At 42.5% G+C, this 13,647-nt stretch overlaps 1 protein-coding gene and 1 long non-coding RNA gene across 2 annotated transcripts in view; one reads left to right on the top strand and one right to left on the bottom strand.

Annotated features, from left to right (window-relative positions):
- The window catches only part of LOC141364967 (uncharacterized), a 224,146-nt gene that overhangs the window by 42,073 nt on the left and 168,426 nt on the right, over positions 1 to 13,647 (top strand). The gene's annotated exons all lie outside the window — the stretch shown is intronic.
- Positions 5,135 to 13,647, bottom strand: part of LOC129432119 (scavenger receptor cysteine-rich type 1 protein M130-like) — a 29,339-nt gene continuing 20,826 nt past the window's right edge. Inside the window, exons 19-20 of the mRNA XM_073869118.1 lie at positions 5,417 to 5,470; positions 5,135 to 5,274 (exon numbers count right to left, since the gene is read on the bottom strand). Of these exons, the coding sequence (XP_073725219.1) occupies positions 5,174 to 5,274; positions 5,417 to 5,470 (155 nt within the window). The 3' untranslated portion in view covers positions 5,135 to 5,173. The remainder of the gene's footprint in view (positions 5,275 to 5,416; positions 5,471 to 13,647) is intronic.

The following is a 13,647-nucleotide window of genomic DNA, read 5'->3' on the forward strand; positions in this document are numbered from 1 at the left end:
TGAATATTCTGTGTGTAACCGGGGTTGTTATCTCCTTTTGCTTGAGTTGAGACCCAGCAAATGTTAAGTGTTTTGTATGTGTTGTGCTGATTTTATAAGTGACTGAAGACCAATATTTGATACTTCTTTTTAGCTAATACAAAATAAAGGTGTATATTTTTCATTATTCTCGTGCCCTTGTCTCTTGCTCACTCTTAAGGTAACGAACCTGTGTCCTTTTTGGACTGTTCCCCCGGTATATTTGGGGGTGGCGTAGTCGAAAGCTGTGCCCTTTTTGGGCCTTGTTGGTATTTCATAATCTTCCAATAGAGAAATTATATTTCAACCTGACCGCTCTGCTACATGTGCATACATGCAGGTAAAAAGTAACCCCCATGATGCTGTATCTTTGACACAGCATCATGTATTTTTATTTTATTTTAAGGAATCTGTAACCAGATCTTCATCTCATTACCAGGTATGCAACGGTTTTTCGTTTGATTGTTTCGTATATGAATTGGATTGGAATGTAAATTGGCTTCTGAATTATGTTTTCCCTACCTGGTTAATAAATTGTTACGTTTTGCATTCATTCTAATTTGCTCTGTATTATATTGACTCTTCTAAAATTACTATAAAGAATTAGTAATCTTCTGTTTAGGCAGGAAAGATTACCATCACATGCTAATATTGGTTAACCTTTATTATGAAGCCTCTGTTATTACAGGGAAGAAATAGTTATCCTCTGTTTAGGCAGGGAAGATTAGCACTACATGCTAATATTTGTTATCCTCTGTTATAACAGGGAAGAATTTGTGTACGCGACTGTAGGGGCTACACATCGGTAATCGAATGAATGAGTTCAGTATAAACATGAGAATATAGAATGATCAAACGTTTATCCAAATTTTACAATTACATCAATTTGATTCAGAATTCCATACAACACGTTTTATATCTTTTGGAATCAGATATTAAGTTGTGTAATGTTATATCGCCATCTGCAAGCACCGGAAAAGACCAAACGTGCGACGATCCTTCTACTATGATGTTTGGTTTCCGACATTGGGCCAAAGGGATGGATATACATATATATATATACACATATACATATATATATATACACATATACATATATATATATACATATATATATATATACATATATATATATATACATATATATATATATATATATATATATATATATATATATATATATATATACATATATATATACATATATACATATATATATATACATATATATATATATATATACATACATATATATATATATATATATATATATATACATACATATATATATATATATATATATACATACATATATATATATATATATATATATACATACATATATATATATATATACATACATATATATATATATATACATACATACATATATATATATATATATACATACATATATATATATATATATACATATATATATATATATATACATATATACATATATATATATATATACACATATACATATATATATATATATATATATATACATATACATATATATATATACACATATACATATATATATATACACATATACATATATATATATATACACATATACATATATATATATACATATATACATATATATATATACATATATACATATATATATATACATATATATATATATATATATATATATATATATATATATATATATATATATAATTTTTTCCCCTTACAAAAGCACCAAAATCTCCGGACTGCACATACATTTAGACATAATGGGGAAATTCAGATTATAAAACGGGCAGTTCTGGTTCTTCATTCTGATTGGTTGAAACGCGTTCTAAGCCGTGATAAAATACACCGGTAACCTCACGGTTCAGACCACATTACATAAGTATCACTGCACCACTGTTGCTGCGTACTGATTTATGAGAATAAACACCACAGTCTTTAATCATATTTTTAATTTGTCTACAATTGCACAATTAATGGCGATATCCAGATAAATGTCACAATAAATACTGTTGAGTCATCTCGTCGATAAAGAGAAAACGTTGTCTGAGGAGTTTATAACTGAAGTTCATACGCCCGCTATTATCCACTGGGTGGTGATCTTACCCAACTTAAACACTGACGCATTCACTGAAAACACCGTGTAGTACTGTTCATGGCTGAATCTGATTTCTTACTAAAGTTCTTCACAAAAATGGAATTATCTCCGCTTTTAGCTGAAAATTTGAGAGGTGATAACTGATAAGAGAACAAATGAAGGTAGGATGAAACTTTTTTTGTTGTTGTTGTTTGAAAGCGGATGGTCTGTCCTTTCATTTGATATTAGGGATGTCCCGATCTGGTTTTTTTGCCCTCGAGTCCGAGTCATTTGATTTTGAGTATCTGCCGATACCGAGTCCCGATCCGATACTTCTATAATACATAAAAAAAGAATAAATAAGAGCGAAAAAAACCGACCCAGGATGTTCCTTATGTCATGCCGCATGCGTTGCTGTTTCTGTGTGGAGTCAAAAGAGTCTAACTCTGTGCCAGCACATAACTACAGATGTGTTAAAAATAATGAGAATATATACAGTATATGTACAGGGGTTAAATTGTGGGGATGCTCTGTTGGGAGGGAGGGTTCGAGGGGTAAAATGTTTAATCCTGATGACAGCAAAGCCACTGGTGTGTTTCAATTACATTTTGGACCTCTGATAGGATTTTATAAGTTTCAGTTTTAAAGCTGTGCCACATGTTGACCCAAACTTTAAAACCTGAACTTTAAATTATGCAAATCTATGAGTCTGACACCCTATATGCATTTGTTGCACATGTCATTATGCACAATTGATCAAACTTTGAAGGAAGTTATAAGAATCAACCTCCTTGACTAATTCTAGACATAAGATAGGCTACCCAGACTCAATTAACAAGAAAAACAACATACTGATTCAGCAATATATCTTATAAATTAGCCATAGAGATTCCCTAAGCTGGTCAGCAGTTAGTTATAAAATACCTATACACTGAAAAAAATGATTCATTGAATTTAATCAATTTTTTTAAGGTAAGTGGTTGCAATCAATTTATTTAAGCTACATTCAAACAAGAAAGATTAGTAACGTAAAACAAAATATAAAACTTTTGTTCAAATGCAGCTCAAATAAACTGATTGCAATCACCCACCCCAAAAAAATCGATTAAATTCAATGAATCATTTTTTTCAGTGTAGTTAGGTCGTAATTAATCTGTATAATCAAAATACATTATTTTATTAAACTATACAATCAGTTGTATCCAGTTATCTAGTTAACATATTGTAATGAGATGAGTGACATGGCTAGACATACTTTAATACTTTGTTTCTCTATTACGTTTTCTCGACGTGGGCACCATTCTTACCTCTATCTCTCATTTCTACAGTATCCTGCGCGAATGCGCGTTCTTGAGGTTCTGAGTGAGACGCAGAGCTGCGTCTGAGCACATGGTGACAAAAACGATCGACAGCCGGGTGACGTCAAACTACCGCGAGAGTGATCCGCGAAATCAAACGGAGAAGTTTGCTTTTAAATGGCTCTCGCGGAACTTAGACGTCATCTGGCTGCCGGTTGTTGCGGCGCTGCATGGAGTCGAACAAGCCTATTCTCTTCTCATCAGTTCACACGCACCAGCGTGTACACTGGAGCGGAGCAGAGCGAGACCTTAATGGATTTTAAACCCTGCATATGTATCCGAGTCCTGATCGGGAGGTAACGTCCGATTCCGATCGAGTCTGAAACCACGTGATCGGGGCCGATTTCCGATCATGTGATCGGATCGGGACATCCCTATTTGATATTATATGTTTATTTAAAGAAGATAATTTTTCTGTAAGGCATTAAACTTAAACCGGGTTGCAACTTAAAAAAAAAAACACTGACAGGGAAAGAGTTCAGCATGCTTCCAAGCATGTTTGATCATCACTTCAACAGTTGCACAATATAAATGTTAATCTATAAATTAGATGAATGTTGATTTATAAAAGTCTTTAATCATATTTTCATTGTATCTTTGCTGCGTCTGTGTTTTTTGTGAACTGCGCTCTGTTTCAGTCACACTTGATTCTGAGGAACTACTTTGTTTGGCGGAAGAGTAATATTTGTACTAATATAATTACAACTTATTTGTGTTTTATTTTATAAAATCCCGCTAACGTTATGCATATGAAGTAACCGTTTTATAAACGCAATAAACCCCTCGAAGCGTTGGGTTAACAGTGCATTTTATAACAGCTAAGGGGGTTTAGGCACTCCGCTTCGTGTCGTACCTAACAACGCCCCTTAGCTGTTATAAAATGCACTGGTAACCCACTGCTTCTTGGGGGTTTATTGCTTTATTAATCGTTTATCACAAAAACAATGCAATATCAATTGTAACCTTATTTATTTATTTACAAAATTAAACTTGTATGTGATGTGTGGATCTCTGTACCTCTCCTCATCTCTCTGTTGTGTTGAATCAGTATCAGCAGCGGCACTAAGAGCAGTAAGAGCAAAACTCCCAGTACAATCACAACCACTGGAGGATTGAAGAGAGGAGGAGTTTGTGGAGGAGTCACTGATCTCCTGTTTGTCTGAGAAACTGAAGGAGAAGCTGATGTTGTTGTTGTGGCAGGAGTTGTAGACACTGAAGAGTCTGTAAAATAAAACACAGATATTAAAGAAAGTGCTGAAATGATAATGAATTGATCTCTCAGTGTTTTCTTCTCACCTGCACAGATGAGTCTTACTTGTTCTTTGTGTGAGCAGTCAGTGTGATTTTTCAGGACATGAGGACAGTCCCACAGGTGAATCTCAGTCCCTCTGCACTCGACTCTGTTCATCCACACAACACCTTCACCAGCACCAAACACTTCATTCCCATCAACACTCGACGCTGCTCCACAACCCAGCTGCCTGCAGACCACCTGATCATCTCTGATGTCCCACAGATCATCACAGACTGAACCCCACACAGAGTTCTGATAAACCTCTAGTCTCCCCGAACACAAACCCTTCCCTCCACTCAGTCTGAGAGGAAGATGATCTACATCACACACATCAAACAACATTTACAACAACACACTGAAACACAAACTGAGCTTTAAATGTGAAATACAAACGGAGCATATATTTATATGAAAAATATATAATTGTATTATTTACACCTAATTAATATATACAAACATACTTGAACATTGTCTCTGGTGAGGGGATGGTGAGGTATAACATGTCAGATGACTCCGGGGTGAATCTTGGATTTCATTCTCTAAAAGAATTCATGAAATTTCATTCAACACTGAATTTCCATTGCAGTTGATTGGTTCTACTACAATGATTAAAACATTCACCTAAATAAAGATTCATTACAGTGATAATGTGTTTGTTTAATTATTGATTTAAAAACAAACCTTTGTTCGTGACGTCATAATCAACATTATATTTATAATCACCACTGTTAACTTCTGCAATTAAGAGATAGCAAACGTTATGGTGTAACATTTTCGTGAAACAATATTTTAAACCTAATCAATGTACAGTGGCAAGAAAAAATATGTAAACCCCTTGGAATGAATTGGGTTTTTGTAGTAATTTGCCATAAAATGTGATCTGATTCTGTGCTCCTGTAAAGCAAAGTGGTAGAGCATTGCATTAGCAGCACAAAAGGTCATTATTGTGAACCCAGGAAACTGTCACGGCCTGTCAAGAACCACAAAAGTCAAGGATCCCGATGCAGAGGGTTTTTTAATGAATATCAGTATCAGTGGGTATGTGTAGAAAATAAACAAACAACAATGTCTTCATGTAATTATGTGTGTGTGTATGTGTAAATGCAAAAGTCACAAAGTGGGAAACACTAAGGACATCCACTTGAAATCCACTTGCTGAAATCCTTGCAGGGCACAGAGAAGGAATCCTGGTGGGAGAGAGAGAGAGAGGCGGTCAGATCTTCAGCAGAGTCCGTGCTGGACAGCGCACTGAAGCGGTCCGAGAAGAGCGCAGAATTACGCGCCCGAAGCGCACTGCGGCTGGACAGCGCAAGAGTAGTAGCAGCGCTCGGAGATACCATAGACAGAGAGTCCTTAGCTGGATTATAGTTGACACTCCAATAGGGAAAGACTGACGGCAGGACAGGGAAATCTAAGAGGCAAGGCAGCAGAGAGCTCGGTGAATAATACGATACGAATAAACAGATACAAACAAGACTAGAACTAGACTGGCTAGCGGGCAGGCACATACAAAGACGAACTTGCAATGAACAAAGGAAACGAGGGGAATTTAAATCAAACCGGATTGGGCAATAATGAGAATCAGGTGCGGGTCGCAGGTGAGAGAAGTCAGAGGTAATGAGATCACCAGGTGGAAGACGCGCACGTGTGGAGCTGTCAAAACAAAAACACAAAACATAGTGAAACAAAGACAAAGCAGCCAATCAGACCGAAATCATAACAGGACTCCCCCCCCACGACCGCCACCGGGCGGTCCATGAGGAGGCTCACCCCGTCGCCGGCGGAGATCCTCTATCAGCCCAGGGTCCAGAATGTCCCGGGCCGGTACCCAACACCTCTCCTCCGGACCATATCCTTCCCAGTCTACGAGATATTGAAATCCCCTACCCCGGCGACGCACATCCAGTAAAGATTTAACTGAATACACAGGGGCACCATCTATAAGCTGAGGGGTGGGAGGGGTGGGGGCAGAGGGAACAGGATTAAGGTGGGAAAAATACACAGGCTTCAGTTTAGACACATGAAAAACTGGGTGAACCCGACCGAGTGCTGGGGGCAATCTGAGCCTGACCGTCACGGGATTAATAACCTTAACAATGCTGTATGGCCCAAGGAATCGTGGAGCCAGCTTGCGAGAAGGCTCACGGAGAGGTAAATCCTTGGACGAAAGCCAGACTTTCCGCCCACAGATAAAGCGGGGCGCGGTTCTACGGTGACGATCGGCCGCGGCTTTGGTTCGTCTGGCAACCTGACGTAATGTAAATCTAGCTTTTCTCCAGGTGCGTTTGCAACGTCGGACAAAAGCAAGAGCAGACGGAACCACCGCATCAGGTTCTTGTGACGGGAATAAAGGGGGCTGAAACCCCATGGACGCCTCAAATGGGGACATGTTAAGGGAAGAAACAGGAAGAGAATTATGGGCGTATTCAACCCAGGGTAACTGTTGGCACCAGGAGCTCGGATATTGTGATGTCAGACAGCGGAGAGCTCTACCTAAATCTTGGTTAGCCCGTTCGCATTGCCCGTTGGTCTGAGGATGATACCCTGAAGACAAACTAGTTGTGGAACCTATTTGTCTACAAAATTCCGGCCAGAAACGAGAAATAAACTGACGACCCCTATCTGAAACAACGTCTGTGGGCAGACCATGTAAGCGAAAGACGTGTTCGATCATTACCTGGGCAGTTTCCTTGGCGGTGGGTAATTTGGGCAAAGGGACAAAATGAACCGCCTTGGAGAAGCGGTCCACAATGGTCAAAACAACAGTGTTTCCCTTAGAACTAGGCAAATTGGTTACAAAATCAATGGCGATATGTGACCAAGGACGAGAGGGGATGGGTAACGGTTTAAGCAGACCAATAGGGGCTTGATGAGAGGCCTTATTGCGGGCACAAACCTGACAGGCTAACACAAACTGTCTGACATCGGGACCCATAGAGGGCCACCAAAAACGCTGACGTACGGTAGCCAACATTCTCTGAACCCCCGGATGGCAAACTAACTTGGACTCGTGACCCCACCGGATGACCTCGGAGCGAAGCGCATTCGGTACCCACAATCGACCCGCTGGGCACCCCTCTGGCACTTCCCCCTCCCGGCCGGCCCGTCTCACCCGTTGTTCTATTCCCCAGCGCAGGGCACCCACCACCCGCCCCTCAGGGAGGATGGTTTCGTCCCCATCATAACCGGGATTTTCGAACAAACGGGAGAGAGCGTCGGGCTTGGTATTCTTAGAACCGGGCCGGTACGAGAGGGTGAAGTTAAATCTGTCAAAGAAGAGTGCCCAACGAGCCTGACGAGAAGATAACCTCCTGGCTGAACGGATGTATTCGAGATTTTTATGATCCGTCCAGACCAGGAAGGGCTCCGAGGTCCCCTCCAACCAGTGACGCCACTCACCCAAAGCTAGTCTGACCGCCAGCAGCTCCCGATTACCTATGTCATAATTTCGCTCTGCTGGGTTCAACCGATGGGAGAAAAAGGCACAGGGATGCACCTTGCCATCCTTAGCAGACCGCTGAGACAAAACGGCGCCTACCCCGACATCCGAAGCATCCACCTCCACAATAAATTGAGCAGCCGGATCTGGAATAGAGAGAACAGGAGCAGAGATAAACCGGGACTTTAAATTATCAAAGGCCTCCTGAGCACTAGAATTCCAGACAAACCTCTCCTTAGTAAAAGTGAGAGCAGTAAGAGGCTGAGCAACCTGACCATAATTTCTGATAAATCGCCGGTAAAAATTGGCGAAGCCCAGAAATCTTAATAAATCCTTACGGGACTCGGGGACTGGCCATTCGGCAACCGCTTTGATCTTGGCTGGGTCGGGACGGATCTCACCTGGGGCAACAACAAAACCCAAGAACGAAACTGACTTACGATGGAATTCGCACTTCTCCGCCTTAACAAACAACTTATTCTCTAACAACCGGCGTAAGACTCGGCGGACATGCTGAGTGTGTTCCTGCAGAGAGGGGGAAAAGATGAGAATATCATCTATGTACACAAAGACAAATTTGTTAATCATGTCTCTCAGCACATCATTCACCAGAGTTTGGAAGACTGAGGGAGCGTTACAAAGCCCGAAAGGCAGAACGCAATACTCAAAGTGTCCAGTAGGGGTATTAAATGCTGTCTTCCACTCATCTCCCTCTCTTATACGCACCAGATGATAGGCATTGCGTAAATCTAGTTTAGTAAAGACCTGCGCTCCCTGCAAAAGCTCAAACGCAGTAGACATTAAAGGAAGGGGGTACCTATTCTTAACAGTAATGTCATTTAATCCCCTATAGTCAATACAAGGACGCAGGGAGCCGTCCTTCTTTTCAACAAAGAAAAACCCCGCCCCTGCGGGCGAGGTGGAGGGACGGATGAGACCGGCACGCAGAGCATCATTAATATACTGGTCCATAGCCTCTCTTTCAGGACTCGACAACGAATAAAGTCTACCTTTAGGCGGAGAAGTGCCAGGGAGGAGATCAATAGCGCAATCATATGGCCGGTGAGGAGGAAGGGAGGTGGCCCGGGCTTTACTGAACACCTGAGCGATATCCGTATACTCCGCCGGGACCCCGGTCAAATCGACTGCCGGAACCTGAGGGAGAGAAAGAACAGAACCAGAAACAGCAGAACCAAGACATGACACATGACAAGACTGAGACCAAGACAAGATAACACTATGCTGCCAATCAACGTGAGGGTTGTGTTGCACTAACCATCCATGCCCTAAAACAATAGGAGATAGAGATGCATGAAGGATGTGCAACACAATCTCCTCACGATGATTACCAGACACAGAGAGACTCACAGGAGAAGTGCAGTGTGTAATCCGCGCCATCTGCTGCCCCTTTAGGGACCAGACATCCAAAGGGGATTGGAGAGGGACAACCGGGATACCCCAGGCGCGAACCAGCGCTTCATCAATGAAGTTGCCCTCCGCGCCAGAATCGAGAAGGGCAGTGGACGGATGATCACGCCCAGCGAAGGACACAATGACGGGGAGTTGGGTACTGGAAACAGGGGAGAGTTTTGAAGAAGTGCCCACCAGGACTCCCGTACTCACTGATGGGCAGCGGCTTTTAACGGGCAGACCCTAGCAAAATGCCCGGACTTCCCGCAATACAAGCACAGGGCCTTCTGTATACGCCTCTCTCTCTCTCTGAGACAGGCGCAAACGCCCCAGCTGCATGGGTTCTGGCTCGACTGACGGCAGAGGTGAGGAAGAGGAAGTGGTGTTCTCCTCCGTAAACACTCGCTGACGAATGGAGCGTCGCTGATCGCGAAGCAGTCTCCTGGCCTCGATCCGGAGAGCCAGATCTATGATGGCATCTAGTGACGGGGGAAGGTCTTGAAGAGCGATCTCGTCCTGAATATCATTGGACAACCCCTCTACAAACTGGGCTCGAAGGGCCGCCTCATTCCAGTGGCAGGCAGCCGCTAAGGTCTTGAACTCTATGGCATAATCTGTAACCGTGAGTCTGCCCTGAACAAGATGTGCCAAACGAGCTGCAGCGGCGTCCCCACGCACCGACCGGTCAAAGAGTTTCTCCATCTCCTCCTTAAACTCGTCAAAAGACCGACAGCAAGGGTCATTAGCATTCCACACGGCCGTAGCCCACTCGCGCGCTTTGCCAACAAGAAGGGTAATCACAAACGCAACCCGAGTGCGTTCAGAGGCATAGCGGCGGGGCTGGAGGGCAAAAACTAGCGAGCATTGTGAGAGGAAAGCCCGGCAGGAGGCGGGATCGCCATTATATGGAGGTGGGGGTGAAACGTGAGGTTCCGTCTGCGACGACTGACTAGGCTGGGTGGCATGATGACTGACCTGGTCAAGTCGAGCGGAAAGGTCATTCAGACGAGCAGATAAGCCCTCAACCTCTTGAGAAGTAGTGGTGAGACGAGTCGAGTGTTGTCCTAGCCATGAACCCTGCTGGGCGAGCGCCGTCCGAAGAGAATCAACCTCCGCGGGATCCATTGTGGCAAGTTCGTCCTGTCACGGCCTGTCAAGAACCACAAAAGTCAAGGATCCCGATGCAGAGGGTTTTTTAATGAATATCAGTATCAGTGGGTATGTGTAGAAAATAAACAAACAACAATGTCTTCATGTAATTATGTGTGTGTGTATGTGTAAATGCAAAAGTCACAAAGTGGGAAACACTAAGGACATCCACTTGAAATCCACTTGCTGAAATCCTTGCAGGGCACAGAGAAGGAATCCTGGTGGGAGAGAGAGAGAGAGGCGGTCAGATCTTCAGCAGAGTCCGTGCTGGACAGCGCACTGAAGCGGTCCGAGAAGAGCGCAGAATTACGCGCCCGAAGCGCACTGCGGCTGGACAGCGCAAGAGTAGTAGCAGCGCTCGGAGATACCATAGACAGAGAGTCCTTAGCTGGATTATAGTTGACACTCCAATAGGGAAAGACTGACGGCAGGACAGGGAAATCTAAGAGGCAAGGCAGCAGAGAGCTCGGTGAATAATACGATACGAATAAACAGATACAAACAAGACTAGAACTAGACTGGCTAGCGGGCAGGCACATACAAAGACGAACTTGCAATGAACAAAGGAAACGAGGGGAATTTAAATCAAATCGGATTGGGCAATAATGAGAATCAGGTGCGGGTCGCAGGTGAGAGAAGTCAGAGGTAATGAGATCACCAGGTGGAAGACGCGCACGTGTGGAGCTGTCAAAACAAAAACACAAAACATAGTGAAACAAAGACAAAGCAGCCAATCAGACCGAAATCATAACAGAAACATGACAAACAAACTTCAGGCACACGCTGGGCACCCACTTCTAGTAAGGGTAGCCACAGTACTTAACTCTATCCATTAGTAGACAATTTGTTGGATGTCTACACACTTGTTGATGTTTTCACTTTGCTTTATCCAGGCAGAGCTTGCGGGGGCCATTTTAAAACGTAACTTTGTTTAAGATGCTAAAACAATTGTTAATCTGCTAATAATATGTGTATTATCAAAACCTAGCACCCGGTAAAGTCGCATTTATTCAGCCGTTCAATCACATTGGACGAGAGGCGGGACAAACAGTACATCGACCAATCAAAACATCTTTGTTCTATTACTGAAGAAACATAAAAGTTAATACAGCGTGTCGATTACTATATATAACACCCCGTGCAACCAGAAAATAGGCCTTGATTAAACAAATTATCTGCAAAATCTGACACATATAAGACAGTATTTCCACACAGGTTTGTGTAATAGCAACCAACGCACATACCTGTTAGCGCTTCCAAAGCACCCTCAAGCGGTCATTTTTAGAACAACGACTGGCGCGTTCAACCTTTGGTGGACTCACACTCAACTTTATTGTCCCTTTCGTAGAAACGTTTAGTTTCCAATAGTTGGAGTTTATGACGTTTATTTATCTTCAAAAGATTGTATAAATTAATGACCTAATGTATTGCTCACTGCATATGAATTTTCCGTTTATGTATGTGTTTGTAAGGTATTTATTAGCTATAATATAGCCTAATTGTTGTCTATAAACTGTAATTCATTATGATTTATTTCAATATTTGATAACTGTTAATAATAAAAAACGAGTTTTTAAATACAGTGGGAGCAATTTCACTGAATAAAGTATTAATATTGTTAAAAAAATGAAATCCATTATTATGTTTTTTTATCTAACATTCAGGCTAAATGTTGTTTTAATGTAGTTAATGAAAATGTTTTTAATTAATTTTAATCATCTAATTTGCGGTAAAAATCATAGCACATGTTTCCGGTGTAGATACTATGATAGATGAGTCTAGCCTACCAGGCTCAAACGTCAAGCTACGCCTACGTTTGTATCCCTTATGTAAGGAGATCATCTACTTCTTTAAAAATATCTTTTTTGCGAGGCATGGTTCACATCAGTTGATGGGACTTACAGACAGTAATCTTGAAATGTTTGAGTGTCTTTTATCAATCAATTGCTGCATTCACACCATATCTGTCATGACTTTGGTTTTATTGACTGCTGTATTTTTGTTTCTCTGTTTATGTTTCTGTGTTGACAGTTTCACACGTGCGCGTCTCTGTCTCGGGTGTCATTAGCGTCATCTTCTTCACCTGCGTTCCTCACCTGCAGTTCATTTGATGGCCAATCGGTTTAGTATTTAATGCCTGTGTGTTTGTTGGTTCTTTGCAAGTTCGTCAGTGTATGTTCTCGCCATTACCAGCTACGCTAGTTTCTAGTCCTGTCTTGTGTCTGTTTCTAGTTTGTGGATTTAATTACTTCTTCCCTAATCTGTGCTTTCTGCTGTCCAGGAATTTGCTAAGACTTTGTTTACACCGACGGCTCTCTGGACTGTTTTCATCTGTCAGTTACGGACTGCTTATACCTTCTGCCTGCTTTATAGTCTGCTATTTAATATCTGCAGCAGCGGGCGCTCGTCGCGGCATTGCCGCTGTCCAGTAGGAGAGTCCTTCATCGCTGGAGCTGTCCAGCTTCCCCGTCAGCACCACTAACGCTCTCTCTCTCTCTGCCCGCCGCAGGATCTCTCCTTACCATCTGCCTCGGGTGCCTGTTGCCGGGTTGACTACGAATCTCCTTGTGTGTAGTGGATTATTATGCCATAGATACTCTCTCCCACCGTTCGTTTGTCTGGCCGGAGCCCGAACGCGTGTGGTTCATCGCCCCAGTGCCTGTGTGTGCTCCCCGCCTTCAGCCGTCTGCCTTGGTGTGGCTTTGTGCCCAGACATGCGATTGTCATTTTGCATAAACTATTATTTAAATAAACTTTGTTATCCGCACTGGGATCTTCTGTTTTCATTGTCTGACAGGACGAACTTGCCATCATGGATCCCGCAGATGCAGATTCCGTTCGTTCAGCGATCGCTCAGCAAGGGGCTTGGCTGGGTAGACACACCGATCAGCTCACGACAACAGCCCGGGAGATG

The sequence above is a fragment of the Misgurnus anguillicaudatus genome, chromosome 1, assembly GCF_027580225.2.
Source record: "Misgurnus anguillicaudatus chromosome 1, ASM2758022v2, whole genome shotgun sequence".
In the NCBI taxonomy this organism is placed as follows: Eukaryota; Metazoa; Chordata; class Actinopteri; order Cypriniformes; family Cobitidae; genus Misgurnus; species Misgurnus anguillicaudatus.